This window comes from Nicrophorus vespilloides, unplaced genomic scaffold, assembly GCF_001412225.1.
Source record: "Nicrophorus vespilloides isolate i.1.1-1 unplaced genomic scaffold, Nicve_v1.0, whole genome shotgun sequence".
In the NCBI taxonomy this organism is placed as follows: Eukaryota; Metazoa; Arthropoda; class Insecta; order Coleoptera; family Silphidae; genus Nicrophorus; species Nicrophorus vespilloides.
Genome location: NW_017098721.1, coordinates 9,619 through 27,846, shown reverse-complemented (window position 1 = coordinate 27,846; position 18,228 = coordinate 9,619). Strand labels below are relative to the sequence as shown.

The window sequence follows — 18,228 nt, the reverse complement described above, 5'->3', positions numbered from 1 at the left end:
TGACAATCAAATGTAATTTGTGAAATACTCAATCAAATTGACAGAAAACAACAAAATTTGATTAATATTTATGGATAGAACACATTTGATCAATTTTTAATTAAAAATCAAAAAGTCAATTGCTTCAAAGGGCTATTGACAATATGTCTTTCTGCCCTATTTTCAATTATTTATTAGTATTAACTGATTGAATGGTTTAGAAATATTCATAGTTAAATTTAAAAATATTAAAAATATGTTTTGAAACATTGACTTAATACTAACTTCTGGTAAATAAATATTTGATCTAAACTAAAAATACATTATTACTATTCTATTCTATTAATATTTCGATTTTTTTTTTCTAAAACAGTAAATAAATATGTTTTTATTTTCTAGTGTTTCATTCAAAAAGTAGATGTGTTAAAAATATTGGATTCCAATACTGTTGTATTTGAGCATGTACATGAGAATTAGAAAATATTGCTTTTATGAAACAACAAATAGAAAAAGAAAATGTTCATGAAATGAGAACTCTTAGTGTTTTCATAGATTTACTATTTTCCCCACAAATGTTAATAATAATGAGATTTTCGGAATAACCCAAAACAAAAACAAAAATAGTCAAATAAGAATAAATAAATTAAATATATATAAAAAAAGAGAAATATAGGGAAGACGACAAAATAATAAATTAGGAATTTCGCTTGAACTAGTGTCCAACTAAAGAGAGAACAAGAGAGAGAGAGAGGGTCTGTGGGTTTTTGGGTTTTTCGGAAACTGAACGTACTGAGTGTGACAACGTTTTGGTTTTCTTTGTTTATTTTTTTTATAAATTGTGTGTTAATTTTATTATTAATCTTTTCTTTTTTAATTGCATAACTCGCAGCAGGCTCTACAAACTAATCTAAGCTAAGAGAGAGGCAGGATGACGAGCGAAACACAAAAGAAACACTACACACTAAGAGGATGATGTAATATTATGGATGTGTGATTGGGGAGAAATGTTCGGAATGCAACGTACCTTTCTTCTGGCGGTGATATCTGTGGATTCGATGAAGCTGTCCGTAGTCTGGCGGTTCCTCGGTGGATTCGCTGCTCACGCTTCCTCCGCAAGAACTCGTTGGCGAAGAGTCGCTCGACACAGATGTCAACATCACGTCGCAGAGATCCGCTCTCACCTGCATAATATAATAACATTAAATTTCTTGTTTTATTTCAAAGTTTTGTAATCGAAAATTGTTTTTTAAATATACGATTTTAATAATAATAATTAAATAAAGCAATTCTTAGCATAGTGCGGTTTCGATCAATCAGGATTTACTATAGTAAAATTTCAATTTTATAATTCAATTGACAAAATAAATTTTAAGAAAATAGTACACAAAATTATTTTACATATATCTCTTTTTGTAATGTTTAATTTTATACGGTTTCAAAGTCCTCGATTAGTGCGATTTCAAATAGTCCGCAATATTGAACGAAAACAAACTGACCGGGTAACCGCACTATGTGATTCGCTTAACGTACATTTGTATCTTTGTACTCATGAACGTACTCGACGTTCTTTGGAACTTTGTTGTACGACTTCGACATGGTATGCTGAAAAATTTCCTATTCAGCTTCCAAATGGACTACATATTTCGATTTTATTTCAGTCAAAACATGATATTATTTATTTTTAGTTTTATAAGAAAGAAGATACTCATTTGTTAATTTATAGCCGTCTACTGTTCAGTCTTATATCATTGTACGTTTGTATGGATATTTATACGTTTGCTCGGTCATTTAATTGTTTGATAAGGGGATTTTTAGATTCTTAGTAAAATTAATTATATAAAATAATAAAAAATATTATCCGTTTTTCATTTAGTTTTTGTACTGTTGAAATAAATGTTAACATTGTGTTATAGTCATTGACCACAAGAATAATAAGTCGTTCCGATTCGGTACAGCATAATTCGGGTCGTTTACCTAAAGCTCGCATGTAAATGGATTTGTTAGTCAATCTGTAAGTCTCCATAAACATGGATGAGTATGGATGAGCAGAGCTAGGCGAAACGTGTACGCGAATTGACCTTGTATAATGAAGATCACGTACCTTTGGGTCGGTCAGGTCAACGTCCCTTTCGACGTGAATCCATCCGGTTGCTCGGCATGCTTCGTCCAAGCAGGTGGTCGTCACGTCGAGGTGCTCTTGGCTCGCGTCGTTTCCGTTCTTGATCATTCGGTTGAGTTCGTCGATCACGTCTTTGCTGGTCGCTCTCTCGTGGAAGCTCACCGCTCTGTGAGGTGGACCGTCTATGATGTCGCTCACCACGCCGGAAGTAGACTGCGGCAGTCGCTCGGAAGTTATGGCCGACTGCTGCTGCTGCTTTTGGTGTTCCGGACTCTTCACTTTGATTTCTGGCTTAGGTTTGGCCGTCCTATGAGGAATCCGACTGGCACCCTTCGCTCCGCCCTGTTTGAGGGATTTGGCCGGACTTATGGGTATCTTGGATGACTTTCGACGTGGTATCTTCGACACGATCGTCTCCGGCGTGCTCACGCTCGAGGTCAGCGACTCGCTCAGCTCGGAGTCTTTCTGGTACTCGGTGGAGCTCAGCTCCACATTAATACTGCTGCATATATCAACCGGATGCTCACTAAGCATCGAGCAGCTCTCGCTCTCGATGATGTCGATCGGCGTCACGAGGCATACCTCGTCGGCGTACGCTATCTTCGGCTGCTGCACATCACAGGTGACTTTGATGTCGTCTACGGCTTGCGGGGGCGGCGCCTCGATGTTGAACTCCTTGGTGGCAACCGCCTCCATCGGTTTCGTTTCCCTCGTGTACTTCTGCTGCTCCGCTATGAACGTGAGCACATTCTGCAGGGCCGTCTCCCTTTCTCCATTTTCGGATAGGGCGCCCCCTCCGCAGCCGCCTCCGCCCAAGCTGCGTGACGAACTGGATGCCAAGCTCTTCGTGCTCTCAAACTTCACCAATCTGTCAGATCAAAAACAACGAAACAAACAAAAACAATTAGTAACGCTTCTACCGTATACAAATTCAACCAAACAACCCAAGGCTTAACAATTTCATCTTCGGGCTCAAATAAGAGGAAAGTCTTCTGTGAATTTCCACGAAAATTTCAAGCATAATATTTTGTTTGATGTAGACCCACCAATGCAATTATAAAACCTCTCTAAATGAGTGTCAAATAGTTAATCTATTTGCTACGATTTTCAAGCATAATTCTTGACATACAAGTATTAAAAAAAAGTATTAATCCAACCAGTAAATTAAATTAGAATTTAATTCTAATGCATTCTATATAAATAATCAATAAAATATTCTACAAACAAAGGATCTAACAAAAAAATTAATTCGAAATATATAAATTAGTCAATACTTTGTTTATTGATTATAATTATTTATTGCAATAAATTTTATTGATAAACGATTTTTGTATATTAAAAAATAAATAAATTATTAAATAATATTGCAAATTAAAAATATCTTTTCTGTGTATTTTGTTGTTTTTAAAAATTGTCAGCAATTATGTATTATGAATGTTTAGAAATATAAAATGTTACCTGTAATAATCTCTGGTGAAATAAGTTTCGATTGCCGGAAGTTCTCCTGTGTCGTCACTGCAGCATCCGCTCAAAACGGCCGAAGACCTCTTCGAGGAGGGATCGTTCTGAGAGTTGCAACAGTCCGAGGCGCTTGACCAGCTGCTATCCGGAGAATGGTGTATGTTGCTGCTGGTGGCGTAGGGCCATTGTTTTTCGCCGTCCATCAAAAGAGTGACCACGTCCTGTCCCACCATGTAACTTGACTCATTCCACAAAATCTCGCTGGAATCCTCTTCTAGTTCGAAGGCGTTGTTCTCCTGGATGCTGGGCAACGTAGAAATCTGCGAGATTTGTCCCGGGGTTATTGCGTCCCCCGTTTGCGACTTCTTCCAATGCTCAAGCCTCGTCGAGTCCAGCTCATTGGATATATTCAGACTCCAATCCTCGAGCTCATTGTGATCGTATTCTAATTCGAAGAGATCTCGGTGCTGCTGCTGCAGATTTGAGCGCGTATCGTCCAACTTAAGCCAGTGCTGGATGTATTCCGCGTCCATCGTGGAACATTCTACCCGTTCGTCTGCAAAGCTCGACCAAGAGCCGGGAGATTCATTCTTTTCCCCATCGACTAACATAACAATTATATGACTTTTGATAAAACATTTATTGAAAATCCAAATCTCACCCAGTAGACTCGTCGCTTTTGTCCTCCGCAGCGGATTAATCGATTTATCGCTAAGGTCCAAGAGCAAGATGCTCGGGCTGCTCGATATCGGCGAGCTGAAGGTGTAACATGGACTCGGCGCCGTCGTAATTTTGATGCAGAGGTGCGAATCGGAAAAGCTGCGCATGATGTGCTGAAAGGGCAGCAGGTCCTTGCCAGGGGGGAAGCTGTTCCTGGGCTTAAGGTTGTTCAGAAGATTGATGGGGATGTAAATGACTTCCGGGTCTTTGTTGTTGTTCTCAGAGGCGAGCAGTCGCGTCTCGACGTCCTCTTCCTTGAGGTCCTCTAACTGGCTATCCCCGACACCCCCCGTACGCGTCACTTCCGCTTGAACGTCCGATGACATCGTCGAATAGCCCTCGTCGCGGTTTCCGCTCTCCGGTGACTCATTTCCCGTTTCCTCCTCGCTCTTGGATTGCGCTGAAAACACGGAAACGCACGATATTTTATATCCGCAAACGGCAAAACTCGAACTCTTACCTAGGATTGGTTTACTTCTTCGGTACTTGGAGGCCTGGAGAATGGGAAGCTGCAGGTTCAAGGAGACCGGTCGCTGCGGTGGAATCCAGAGTGCCGAATCTACAGCACTCAGTGCTTCTATTAATCTCTTCGGTGTGACTTCTGTTCCCTTCAGTTCAGTCCACAGTTTGGTCAGTACGTGATGTCTCTTCTTATCTTCGAGCGAAAGACCGGGATCCTTGCTCTTCAGCTCGCCTTTGGAATCTAGTATGTCCGAATCGAAGGAATTGCAGTGTCTGAACGTCAAACTACTCCTCATCAAATTCGATGGTGAAGCATCCGCGGAAGTATTGTTGTCCTCACTGTGACTATCCTCCAAAGCCAGATGGTTCGGCGGATCGTTCAGCTGATGCACAAGCATCGAGGTCAACGTGCAGTTCTGCGCCTCAAGATCTTGAATTCTACTGTTCAGCACCGCCACCTCCTCCTTCAAACCCTGCGACAGAAGAAAACAACAATAGTACACACAAAATGATATACATCCAATTGATAGTTCACCTTTTGCGTGACAAGGGCTCGCACCACTTGATTCGCTACGTCGTCCAGGCAACGCTCGTACTGTTTCCGTGACTCCTCGGCCTGTTTCTGCATGAGCAGCGCCTGAGTGGCCGTGGAATTCTCCAGATTGTTGCAGGACTGCTCGATCTGCTGCCGCAACGAGAATATCTCCTGATTGAGGCGCGTTATCGTGTTCTGGTATTGCTGGCAGCGATTCTAAACATAAAAAAAGGAAATAATAAAAAAACGTTATCAATTGATGGGACCCGTCATTGTCCATAAAAACCAGTCGCAGGATAATAACGAGAAGAGGTTGCTCGTCCTTTCCTTCCTCTCTCTTAGCTTTTTTTTTTTTATTTTTGAAGGGCCTCGATAACATTTAATGAAATACGAGACGACGGGATGGGGAAAATGCGGGGGAGAGTTTCCTTTGTGTCTGTTTGTTCTTCTGTTTTCCTTTCTTACCTCGAACGCGATCGTCAGAGCAGCCTTTTCCTGCCTCAATTGTTCCGACTGCTTTTTATACGTGAGCATCGACAAAACTGTCTCTTCCATCCTGAAAAAGAAACAAAGATATAAATAAAATGAAATAGTAGTGAGAGCAATATGCATTTTCGGTTTATTGCGTGGAAGATTAAAACTGCGTTTATTTCGAAAGCCCCTAAGGTCCCTAAGGATGGACGTTCTTAGTGAGTGTAAACACTCGACACTTTGCGAGCGAGCCACGTGGCAGGAAATTCGACAATGGAAAAATGGGGGACGAAGGTTACTGGAAAATTTCACCGAGAGCACTTAACGCAGAAGAACGGAAAGAAAGTGGAAGAGCACGAGGAAGCGGAGGTGGAGGAGGATAAGAATGAGGAATAAAAAGAAGTACCGGCAGCCTTATTTATCGGGGTTAATTAAAGACAAACCCTGCTGCTTCTCATCCTTCTCCTCCACCGGTTGTTACGAAACCCTCTTTCTCCTGATGGAAAGCACGAGAATACGCAGCGATTAAGACTTGTAACCCCTACTCTCTCGAACGTGAAAAGAACTAATTGCCCGTGAGATAAAACTCAACAGCAGAAAATGACAAAAGATTAACTCAACAACATTTGCTCGTTTGTTTCCGGTTTACTTCCAGCGCTTTTGAAAATACTTTACATAAGATGCCCCTTTTATTTTAGGCGCTTGTTACTAGTCCCAACTTCAAAATGATCCATTATGACAACAAAAGGTATTAAATAACAAAAACGTTTCAAAAGTTTCATTAGAAGGTAATTTAGAGAAAATCATTTACATATTATATGTTTATCTTCTCATAAACGAAACATCAATGTTTAATTACTTATTTATTGAGTCCCACTAATAGAATAATTTAACTGTGACAATAAAATTAATCGATTGAATTCATTAAGAACGTCTACAAACTGCTTTAATTGTCTGATAAACTATTCTTCTTTTGAAGATTGTTTACCTTCGGAATACGTAATTTGGAATAACAAAATTACAAGCCATAAAGGTTTATTACTATAGGAATGAGCTCCTTTCTAATCGATAATCATAAAGGAAGACAACGGCGTAGACACCAAAAGCATGCAAAGATGATGAAGGTGGAAACTGATATAATGTTATTACATCAGAAAGAGCGTAGATAGCCTTTGGCAGTTTGGAACACTACCCGAATCCATCTTATTTACACCCCCGTTTGTACTCAGCTCCAATTAAAATATCTCTTAACTCTGCTTATCCGATTTAACCGGAAAGCTGTTATAGTTACAAAACTAATGGAGCTTGAGGGATCTGCAAGATTTAATTAAATCATTAATTACGTGAAAAATATTATTGAATTTTCATTAATTCAAAATGTCATTTAAATTTATTATTTACTATACCATTATTTACCACAAACAGCAAGAGTTTAGTTAGATTTTATATTTCTTGTAATAAAAATGTAACAATTCGTAAACGTCTTCCAATATCTTCGATTGTACACTGATCTGTACATCTTCAAATGTATTATTTTATCCCTCTTTGTATCAATTCCATAGTTACACCCTCTCTTCTTTCATCATTCTTTTTACATCGCTAGATAGACTTATTTTTTGGAATCATTTCGGAAAGTTTTGAATGATGACCGAATCATGATATTTTTTTTAACAGTATTTAAACTTATTCTCACAGAATTTTGTTGTGTATAACTGCATGAAACTTCAATATTTATTGGACAGTATATCTGTTGGGAAATTTTGTTCGAAAACCGAGGTAAATCTATTATTATAATATGATTTTCAACAAATTAAATTGTAGTGCTGATTTGTGTAAAAAAAGCTAATGTTTCAACAAAGTATATAAATTCTATTAAAAATTATTTGACTTTCAATTTGTAGAATTGCAACTCTTGCACTGAGCAGAAATCGTTACGTAATTTGGATTCGCAACGGTTATAAAAAAAAAGATTAAGAGGCACACAATACGTTCCATGAATGTACAATTCTTGTAATAGCAGCACTTCGCCCTCCTGATGAAAATAATAAAAACCAAAGACATTCTCTTTTAGCGCCTCCTGTTTCCCCTCGAAACGGCCAGGCCTTTTTCTTCATTTACGCGTAAGCTTTTTTCCGCACGAAATTTACTGGCAGCAATAAAGTCCCTTTTCGGCCGATATTATTTCCCGTTTTTTTTTTGTTCGCTACTCTTGCGATGTCACAGGATATGGGTTTTGCTGTTGCTCGTACGATTAGTACGACTCGATACAAGTTTCGATTAACGGAGGAGCAAAAAGAAACAAACAAACAGTAGCAGCGATTCAATTTCCGCGAAAACTCGGAGTGGGTGGGAGTGGAAATGGGTGGAAACCCTGAGAAGCGTTCACATTGTAAACTCGACTATCGATTTCGCGACTATATAAAAGTTGAAGCTAGACATCCAATTTTAGGTCAGCGAATACAATGAAGAGGAAAAAAATTGTATATAATGGAGCGAGTGAGGAAAGAGAGCCTGAGGACACGACGCCGGTTTCCACCAGACACAAAAAGGTTTTCCGAGCGACATTCTCTTTATCGCGACAAATGATTGACGCAAATTGGGACTGTCCTTGCGTTATTTATGTTCTACTTGGTCACAGTATATATATTTTTATACATTAAAATATATTACAACTTTACAACAAGATCTAAAGCACGTACAAGTATGAATACATACTTATTGAATTTAGATTTTGTTTATGGTTTATAACAAGGATAACCAATTTAATTTGTGATATAATGATTTTCCTTTTTAACTGGATTATTAGTACACATCTTTTTGATTGGTTTTACCAAGTTGAAGATAAATATAATCTGCTAAAAAAATCTGTTATATGCCTATTTTATAATATACTAATAAAGTTTGTTGTGAATCATATAAAACAAAAAGTAATAAAATAAATAATGTAACATCAATTTATTTTATTGCAATAATTAAAACTATTGCAACAGATACAGTAGGATAGATACTCATTTTAAATTTATATAAAAATGTAGCAAATTTTGATTAAAAGATGAGATGCATCGAAATATAAGATGCGCCGAAATTAATGCGACAATTTTAAGAAAAAAAAAGTTATGTAAAAGACCAATTTCTCTAAATACAACTGTTGTCTCATATTTAATAAACTACGATATTCATGCAAATGTTGTACTAGAAACATCAACTCGGTCAATGTATACATTTACTAGTCGATGCACAGATATAATAGTAAATACACAAATTTTATATGATAGTTAAGTACAATTACTTAACCATATTTCATCTATTAACTGCATTCTAATTTAGTTATTATTTATTAAAATTCATGTTGATACTTTAACTAATTTGTTGTATCAATAGTAAATACAGCAATACCCTAAATTGTGCGGATTCAATGAGTTCGGATTCACTACAGTCCGGTTTTAATAAATTCTAAAAAAAATTTTTTTATTAATTGCAAATTATCGTTTTTTTTTCACTTTGACTGTAGACAAGTCTCCTTTTGTACGGTTTATTTTGAGTTCCTCGGTTAGTCCAGTTTCAAATAGTCTGCGATTGCTATAGACTAGTTAGTACTAAAAATAGTAAACTTAATTATATTGAGTTAAAATTACAAATAGTATAAATCTTTGGTAAATGTACACAATGACTAACTAGTAAGAATATCGAATAATGATCCTCAAATTGTAACAGCTGGACTTGGAATCCACTGTATTCTTCAGACCTTGCACCAACTGACTACCATTGTTTATAAACATTGAACCACTTCTTACTATGAAAAATATTTAATTCCTAATAAGTTGTAGAAAACACCTTTCTCGATTTTATCACCGCTCGCTCTTAACAAGTTCCCATTATAATGGCAAAACTGTGTCTCATACTTTGATTAATTATACTGCTTCTTATTTGAGATATAATAAACCAAACTTTCAGTTCGAAATCGAACATTTCATTGTTAATGACCTAATATTTCATTTTCTAATTTTTTACTGCAACACATATAATGAAAATACATGTTCACTTTCTTCACTAAACTATTTACTAAGTATTTTGCTCATTTTGAAGAGATTGTCCAAAATCATGTATGTCTCATGTCACGTAGTACGTACGTATCATACATTGGTGGTATGGTGCGTCCTATTATTCCATTACCATCAAAGCATTGAAATCTTGTAACATTAATAACATAAATCAATTAATTTTTTTATTTTCAAGAAAATCTTCCGTCTTGCGTCAATCTTAAGTGGAACGAATTATGAAATAAAGTGGGCCTCGGGCTAAGCTGCGCGAGGTTTAAGGCCCTGTGGGAACGGTGGATTTTTGCATGTCGAAATTGGAATCCTTTTCCCCCCTAAAACGAAAAGCTTAATGTTTGCATATTAAATAAATACCACTCTACCATCACTCTGTCTCTCTCCCATACACCCTCTTCCTTTCGCAGACTTTCACTGTCTCATCTAAGGATATTTATATGTTTCTTGTTTTTTCGCGAAAGCTAAATATTTATATTTGCAACAGGACGTGGGGCGGCGGCGAATTTAATTCGATCCCCGTCGGCGCGCAAATATTTGGAGCTCCCTCATCTTATTAAAATGGCCCGAAGGCAAACATCAACTGTACTTAGGTAAATTGTCGTAATTCTTTCGGTGCCTTCCTCTTCTCTCTCTTCCTTTACGGTTTCATCACTTCGTGATTTTCCCTGCCTTCAAGTGCGTGCGTTCACAACCCCACGCTGAGGGGGACTTCACGGTTTAGGTTTGATGGTTCAGGAGGCGGAGGGAATTCTGAATGGAATTCAGGCCGAAGCGAGTTCATAAATCCGACTTATGTATGTACCATGGAGGGCTAATAACCCTTAAATATTTGCCGTTCATGGGGGGTTTCAGGGAGGTGCACTATGTGAGTGCACGAGACACAGAGTTAGAGTGGGAGGAGATTTTGGCATCGTGCCACCACCGCGCTATCGATTCCGAGAGCGCATAAATTTGGAGAGAAAACAACCCGAAATTAGATCCACTACCCTCGTTTTTACCATTTCACAATTACCTTTTTTTGGTTGCGCCATTGACAAAGTTTAATAAAGCCAACAAACCTACATTTTACAGTGCACCGAAATTGTACAAAACGTGCACTTTTTACATGTTTACGAGCAATGCTACAAAAGTAAATTCGTGTGCAGTTTCAGAGGTTTTATTTGCTGCAATATCCTCCAGTTACGTTTAATATAGTAGCTCATATACGATAAAAATTGAAATGATATTCTGCTCATTCGATGCAAAATGTGAATATGTGCCAGAAAGTTTCACTCCAAATTTATTTACTTCTTCTCACATTGTGCAGTCTACTTCTAGATTATTAAATTATGATAATGGTATACTTATTATGGTATAAGTTCAAATGTGCCGTGAGGCAGATGTCACGGCACATTTAAACTTATACGAAATTAGACGACATACTTAAATTTTCATGATGTTCTATGATGTTCTATGATATCTTATTGTCTTTTGAAGTTCTTTGCAAAATCTTACTTACTTACTTACTTACTTACTAGGTTAGACTATAAAATCAAGAATCCTAATTGGGTGAAGTAAAAAGATTTGAGCGCTTTTCGTTTAGCGAATGGAGGTAAAAAAGAGAAAATTCATTCTTCAGTACCACTATGATCAACGGGAAAAAAGCGGAGCAGGCGGCAAAAAAAGTGTTGTTTATTGACCCAATACAGTATCGAATGCAACAGCAAATAGTTGGTTCCAACGCTTCCGTTCTGGTAATAAGGAAGTTGAAGATGAGACACGCTCTGATAGGCCAATCGTCGAAAATGTTGATAAAATCATAGAAATTGCCCAGGAACTGAAGATTAGCCAGAAAACCATTTGGAACTATTTGCATAAGGCTGGTCTCAAGAAGAAGCTCGATGTATGAAATAAAACGCTCAGAACTGTTTACTTCACCCAATATTTACCAGCAATGGGTAGTATTCTACAATCTATTAATCACCATTTGAGTTGATATTTACCGAACAGAGGAAGAAAAGGCTTTACGACGATATTGTTTTATTCTAAATATACCTTTATGAATGTGCAATAAGTAATGTGTAAGTGTTTGTTTTCACTATCATTTATGTGAAATCATAAACGTATAGCAAATCAATTGATAAACATTACCTTGATTTCTTTTTAAATACTGCTAACAAAATTATTTATTATTAATATGTTAAATATTTATTAACTAAGTCATAGTCAATATTCTTAAACTATCGGCCCGCGGGCCGTGTTCGGCCCGAAGTAATTTTACATGGCCCACAAATTCATTTAATTTGTGTAATTGTTGTAAATACTCGCTTTATAGTTTTAGACATATACAGAGATGGACTGACCTTATGTGTGCGATAGCTATTGAAAATTTGGTATTTTTGTAATTATTATAAGATTTATTTTCAAGTTTAACGAAATAGTTATAGTCACAAATCATAATTTATTATATATCTAACAATGTATTCTTCAATGATTTTTATTAATACATTTCACATTGATTATTATTTTGTACAAAAACGAAATACATATACGAAGATTAATTCATCTGCTAAGTGATATCGATCTTCGTCACAACCATTATAGTAATAGTATTCTTATTTGTAATTTTTTGTGCTCAAAATCGATCTTTTCATTAGACTTTTAATGATGCAGAGATATTTGTACATCGTTTAATTAATGTAGGACTATTATATTAAAAATATTTAACATATCTATATATATGATGAAGAATAATGGCTGAAAGAATTTATAAAAAAAAATTGGTAATAATATTTTTATTATGTTATATTACGAAAGAAATAGAACAGTTAGAATTGAAATAATCTATAGATTATTTTGTATTTTAATTCTTATAAAACAAAAAGTTCTTTATTGACTTTAGTAAGTTACTTGATTATTGTTGCTAGATGGTATTATTTAACCCACGCACTCAAGAAATATCATTAAACAAAAGTTGCTTAACTTTTTTTTAAACTAAGTGGAGATGCAATCATCAAGAAAGAAGTAAAAACTGTGAAACATTAAATACAAATATTATTGCTAATATAATAAAGTTATTTCGCAATGGACAATAAGCAGTAAATAAATTATGTAATTAATTTATGTAATTGCATATTTAATTAGTGATTTTCATCAGACTTGATTATGTGAATAGTTTGACGTAAATACACGAATTCGTGATTGATAATATTGCGCTAATTGGCAACTTCGCTAATGAAATATCTCTGTCGAACACTAATCAACTAATAATGTTATTACGTTAATTTGGCAGACAAGTTTCAATAGGATAAACCAGATGGAATATTTGAAATATAATGGATGTAATTTTCATGTAATATATATCTATCACATAATTTGATTGAAAACGTTTCATAAATAAAGACATATTAGAAAAGTCCAATAAAGCAAATGCAGTAATTTTAATTATAGTTAATCCAATAAAAGTAATGAAGACTGGAAATAATCTTTTCTTTTTCGTATAAAATGAGTATGTTTCTCTTCTTTAACTATTTATAACGACGAAAGTTATGAAACTATATATATTCAAAGAAAATCAGTTAAAATTTAAATGTTTAATTGGATTTGTTCTGAACGGATTTTCAAGAATGAAGCAAAATCTAAACAAAGGAATTAAGTTACTAAAAATTTTAAAACCAACTTGATCTCTTAGATTTAAGACAAATTACTAAACCAAATAATTAAATTTGTAAGCTTCTAGGTTAATGGAGAATTTTGGAAAAGAAAAAGTTTAAAATCTAAGTGATACATTTGATTCGAGATAAAACAATAATAGTTCCTTATTTATAATTGATCGAAGAATTATAATCAGTTTAATGTTTAGATTTGCGAATTTAATAGATAATGTGGATTTTGTAAACGTTTCACAGAAACACTACCAAATAAAAAAAATTGTTATAATCTGTAATGATAGAAATTTCCTTATTCATTGTTAATTGACGTTATTTAACATAGAAAGTCAGTAACCAAAAAAAAGTTTAAATCTAGATTAAAACTTATATTTAAGAAGAGAATTTATCACAAAAATAAAATAAAAATTCAATGCAATCTTTTATATTCAGTAGAAGTGAATGGATGCGCATGAATTAAGCTGGAAAATCCCAATTATATTTAGTGGAGAATCTCCGCAGCGTTGAAAAGCGTCAATAAATATTCAATTTAATTTAGTTGTAAATTTCGTCTTAATTGGCTTTGCACCACCCCTGGAAAACGGAATCTCTTCCCTCAATTCCTCTTCCTTCTTGCTTTCTTTCTTTTATTTGGAAGAAGGATTTATTAGGCCGACCTTCGTCACATCCAGTAAAGAAGAAGCCGAACGAGAGGAAGAGATTTAGTGCCTCCCGAATTCCATTCAATTAAAATATTCAAAGGCTTCAGCGGCTCTACTCCATCTCCGCGACTGCAGCCCCTGCTACCACCTCCACCCACACACAAAGCCATGAGATGAAAAACAAATGCAAGCTTGGTGGTTTTCATTTGATTAAAAATATGCAAATGCTGCAAAAACCGGAAATAAATATTTCATGATTAATGAAACGCCGTGCATTTCGTTGTTACTCTGTCCTTCGCATACAAATGCAATCTTTACTGCTGTTATTCAAAGTATATTGCAGACATTTAGTACTAGTTTTACAATATTTAGTACTTATTTACATATCAAGTGTAATTGTTATTTTATATTTAAATTTATCTTCATTTATAATTCATATTAGATTTAAATTCTAACTTTTATCAGTAATGTTTCAATAATGTTTAGAAAGTTCAAGACATGAACGTACTTTTAATAACATGTTTCACGTGAACCTTATACATCTATTCAGAAACAAATCTGGAGCTTTTAAATCATGTAAATGAGAAAGTTATTCAATATCATAATCACGTTTTCACATGATTAATTCAGGAAATTCATGTCTTTCAAAATATATTTGAAGAAAAAAAATGAATAATTCACACGTGAAATCATCGTGTTTTAAAATAATTCATGTCATACTCTAAATTTTATTTAAATTTGCAACTATTTCGTGTCTTTATGTAATATATTATTTACAGATTTTCAGTAATGGTAAAGGTCAAATAAATCTTAATTTATGAAATTTTGAAAACGTGTGTACAAATTTACTGTATTCATCTCAAATACAGTAAAACTTAACTGCATTTGTTAATAGTATATTTAATATCAATTGTAATTGAATATAGTTAAATTAATTTGATTCAGATTGTTGCACTTTCAAATTCAACGATTCAAATTGTTTTAATTTGAATCGTTACTTAATACTTTTATCTACAGTTTGGCAATATATGAATGGTTTTATAAAAAAGTGTTTTATTTTCATAAATGATCCTGTTTTCGTATGTATTTAGTTTCTCGATTAGTCCGGTTTCAAACAGTTCGGGGATATTAAGGGAATGAATTACCCGCACTATGCGAGGTATTGCTGTATTTGGTATTGTTGATCTAAATACATCATTTCTCGGGTAAGTACATAAATATAATCTATTCCCTTTAATCGGGACACCGGTTGATCGGGACAGTCGCTTATTAGGGACAAACAAAGAACGAAAACAAAACCGAGCAAATGTACTAGTCGATGTGTCCCGATTAAGCTGAAAGTTTTTGTAGACTTTATAATTCTATCTGTACAATACATTATTAATTAGCCGAAGTATACTTGTTTTGTTGTATATCAGACACATTTAGATATTATATTCCAATTAATGCTGAAAAAGACTTATAATTTAGTAATTTTTATTGATTGTGTTTCTCTGAAAAATACAATGGTGTATATGCAATAATAATATTTCAAATGCACAACATAAATTATAAGTGGAATTGCAGGAATTATAGTTTGAAACGATATTGAAATGCATTGAAGCTGGGCTTAGGACGTGTGTCCTTCCAGAGAAAGATATATGGAGTGTCTCGTAAATCTTTCGATTTCTATTCGAAGCTGTTCCCTTTGTCTATATGAGAATACCGAAACTAAATATAGCGGCACCCATTGAAACTCCCGCAGAACACCATGTTTATAAATTTGGGGAAACAATGGCGACACGAAATGTGTTTTTGGAGGGGTGACGGTGTGAGGGAGGAGGTTTAGTTTGGGAATCGCGGGCGCTGCAATCCGGGCGATAAGTCCGTCTGAAAAGTTCGGCCCTTTGTTCGCGGGACGCGGTGTTAAATTGGACGAGAGAGAGAGAGAAAGCTCCAAATGCATCCCTCCATTCATCACAAATCAAGCTCACCAAACAAAACACAACACAACATCAAAAAAAATGAAAGCAAACAAAAAGGAGCTCTTTCAGTCGTTGTCAGTGGTGAAAATTAGGGTTTATACAAAAACGTACTGTTGTAAAAGAAAACCGGTTTTCCGATTCGAAACCGCTATAGAATCGGTTTTAGAACTTCAGTGACTTCAGTTTTGATGTAATTTTTATAAATATATCAACATTGATTTCAAGTCTAAATATTAAGGTTTTTATGAAGTAAATAATGATTGTTTACATACTAATATCAGTTATTAAAACTGGTTTTTGACATACATAAATTTATTAAACAAATAAAAGTAGACGAGCTATTTCAGTCGTTGTCAGTGGTGAAAATTAGGGTTTCAAAATAACGTACTTTTGTAAAAGAAAACCGGTTTTAGAACTTCAGAAATTTCAGTTTTTATGTAATTTTTATAAATATATCAAGATTTATTTCAAGTCTAAATATTACGGTTTTAGGATGTTGACATATTAATGATTGTTGTAATGATTGTTTACATAATAATAGTTTATAAAACTGGGTTTTTTACTTTTATACATGTATCAAGGAAATAAAAGTGGAGGAGCTCTTTCAGTCGTTGTCAGTGGTGAAAATTAGGGTTTATACAAAAACGTACTGTTGTAAAACAAAACCGGTTTTCCGATTCAAAACCGCTATAGAATCGGTTTTAGAACTTCAGTGACTTCAGTTTTGATGTAATTCTTATAAATATATCTATATTAATTTCAAGTCTAAATATTAAGGTTTTTATGAAGTAAATATTGATTGTTTACATACTAATATTAGTTTATAAAACCGATATTTTCAAGGAAACAAAAGTGGATGAGTTCTTTCAGTCGTTGTCAGTGGTGAAAATTAGGGTTTATACAAAAACGGTAAAAGAAAACCGGTTTTACAAATTCGAAACGGCTATAGAATCGGTTTTAGAACTTTAGTAATAAATAATTAAGTTAACATATTAATATTAGTTGATAAAACCGGTTTTTTTTTCATTTATAAATTTATCAAGCAAACAAAAGTAGAGGAGCTCTTTCAATATTGAAAATTAGGAATTATACAAAAACCTAATTTTGTAAAAGTAAACCGGTTTTTCACTTACAAACTGCTATAACAAACAGTTTTCAAACTTCAGAGTTTTGTTATTATATTTAATGAATTTTCAGATATTAGTTTACAAAACCGGTTTATCGATGTTTAAAAACCTGAAAATAAAAAACTGAATTTTACCTGGCGATCTCGAGCTTGAGACGGGATCGATTTCGGGCAGCCTCCTGGAGGGCCAACTTGGCACGGGACTCGCTGTCGGCGCGCAACCTCCTCTCCCGGTCAGCATCCCTCTGGGTTGCTTCCCTCTGCAACAAAGAAAATAGAAGAGGAACGATGAAAACAATGCGATGGAAAAAAGAAAGCGTAAGTCGCAGAAAACAAAAAGTACGCAAGTGCAATAAATAAATCAAAAGAGCGCGGGCGGAGGAATCATTTACTTTTTAAAGTTTCCGAAACGCTCGGACGAAAAGTTACTTTAATTGTTTCGCACAAAAGTTTCGCTCGCTCTTAAGATGGTCCGAGTGAAGTGGAGAAGAAGGAAGTCGGACAACTTTAAAATACACATGATTTTGTTACACTTTCTGAAAGCGTTCCATTAGTTTCATACTTGTGTCTGCTTTTGGCTTCTCCCTTTTTGCGTATATATCTGTAATGGATTGCTGAATGCAAGATAACTTATAGTTCTTTCTAATTCAATTTATTATTACAGTTCATAGTTTCAAACAAATATAATGTAAAACAATTGTATTTAAAAAAAATACAATCTGATCTGTTAAAACTTTCATGTGGATGCTAATATTGAGGCGCACGTTCATTATATTGTATTGAAAAGCATTATTAAGAACCTCAATAGGCTCTCGTTTAATACACATAATTCGCATAAATATACTAGACGTTCCATCGAACGTACACCTTGCGGACCTGTATCATATGTTGGGTATCTTTCAGCTTTTAAACAAACTATATATAAATTTAATTTCAGTTAAACCAATATTATATTTTTCCTAACTAAAAAGAAGAAATTGGTTAATGTTTAAATACATATATTATATAAGTGAAATACACAATATGAATGCTCTGTGCATAACCGTCT

At 34.6% G+C, this 18,228-nt stretch overlaps 1 protein-coding gene across 1 annotated transcript in view; it reads right to left on the bottom strand.

Annotated features, from left to right (window-relative positions):
* LOC108563059 overlaps nucleotides 1–17,440 on the bottom strand; it is a gene marked incomplete at its 5' end in the record, with an annotated part of 18,552 nt that extends 1,112 nt beyond the window's left edge. The window contains 8 exons of the mRNA XM_017921618.1: nucleotides 1,004–1,160; nucleotides 2,081–2,966; nucleotides 3,557–4,163; nucleotides 4,221–4,679; nucleotides 4,740–5,214; nucleotides 5,277–5,492; nucleotides 5,742–5,832; nucleotides 17,316–17,440. Of these exons, the coding sequence (XP_017777107.1) occupies nucleotides 1,004–1,160; nucleotides 2,081–2,966; nucleotides 3,557–4,163; nucleotides 4,221–4,679; nucleotides 4,740–5,214; nucleotides 5,277–5,492; nucleotides 5,742–5,832; nucleotides 17,316–17,440 (3,016 nt within the window). The remainder of the gene's footprint in view (nucleotides 1–1,003; nucleotides 1,161–2,080; nucleotides 2,967–3,556; nucleotides 4,164–4,220; nucleotides 4,680–4,739; nucleotides 5,215–5,276; nucleotides 5,493–5,741; nucleotides 5,833–17,315) is intronic.
* Nucleotides 17,441–18,228: the final 788 nt, after the last annotated feature.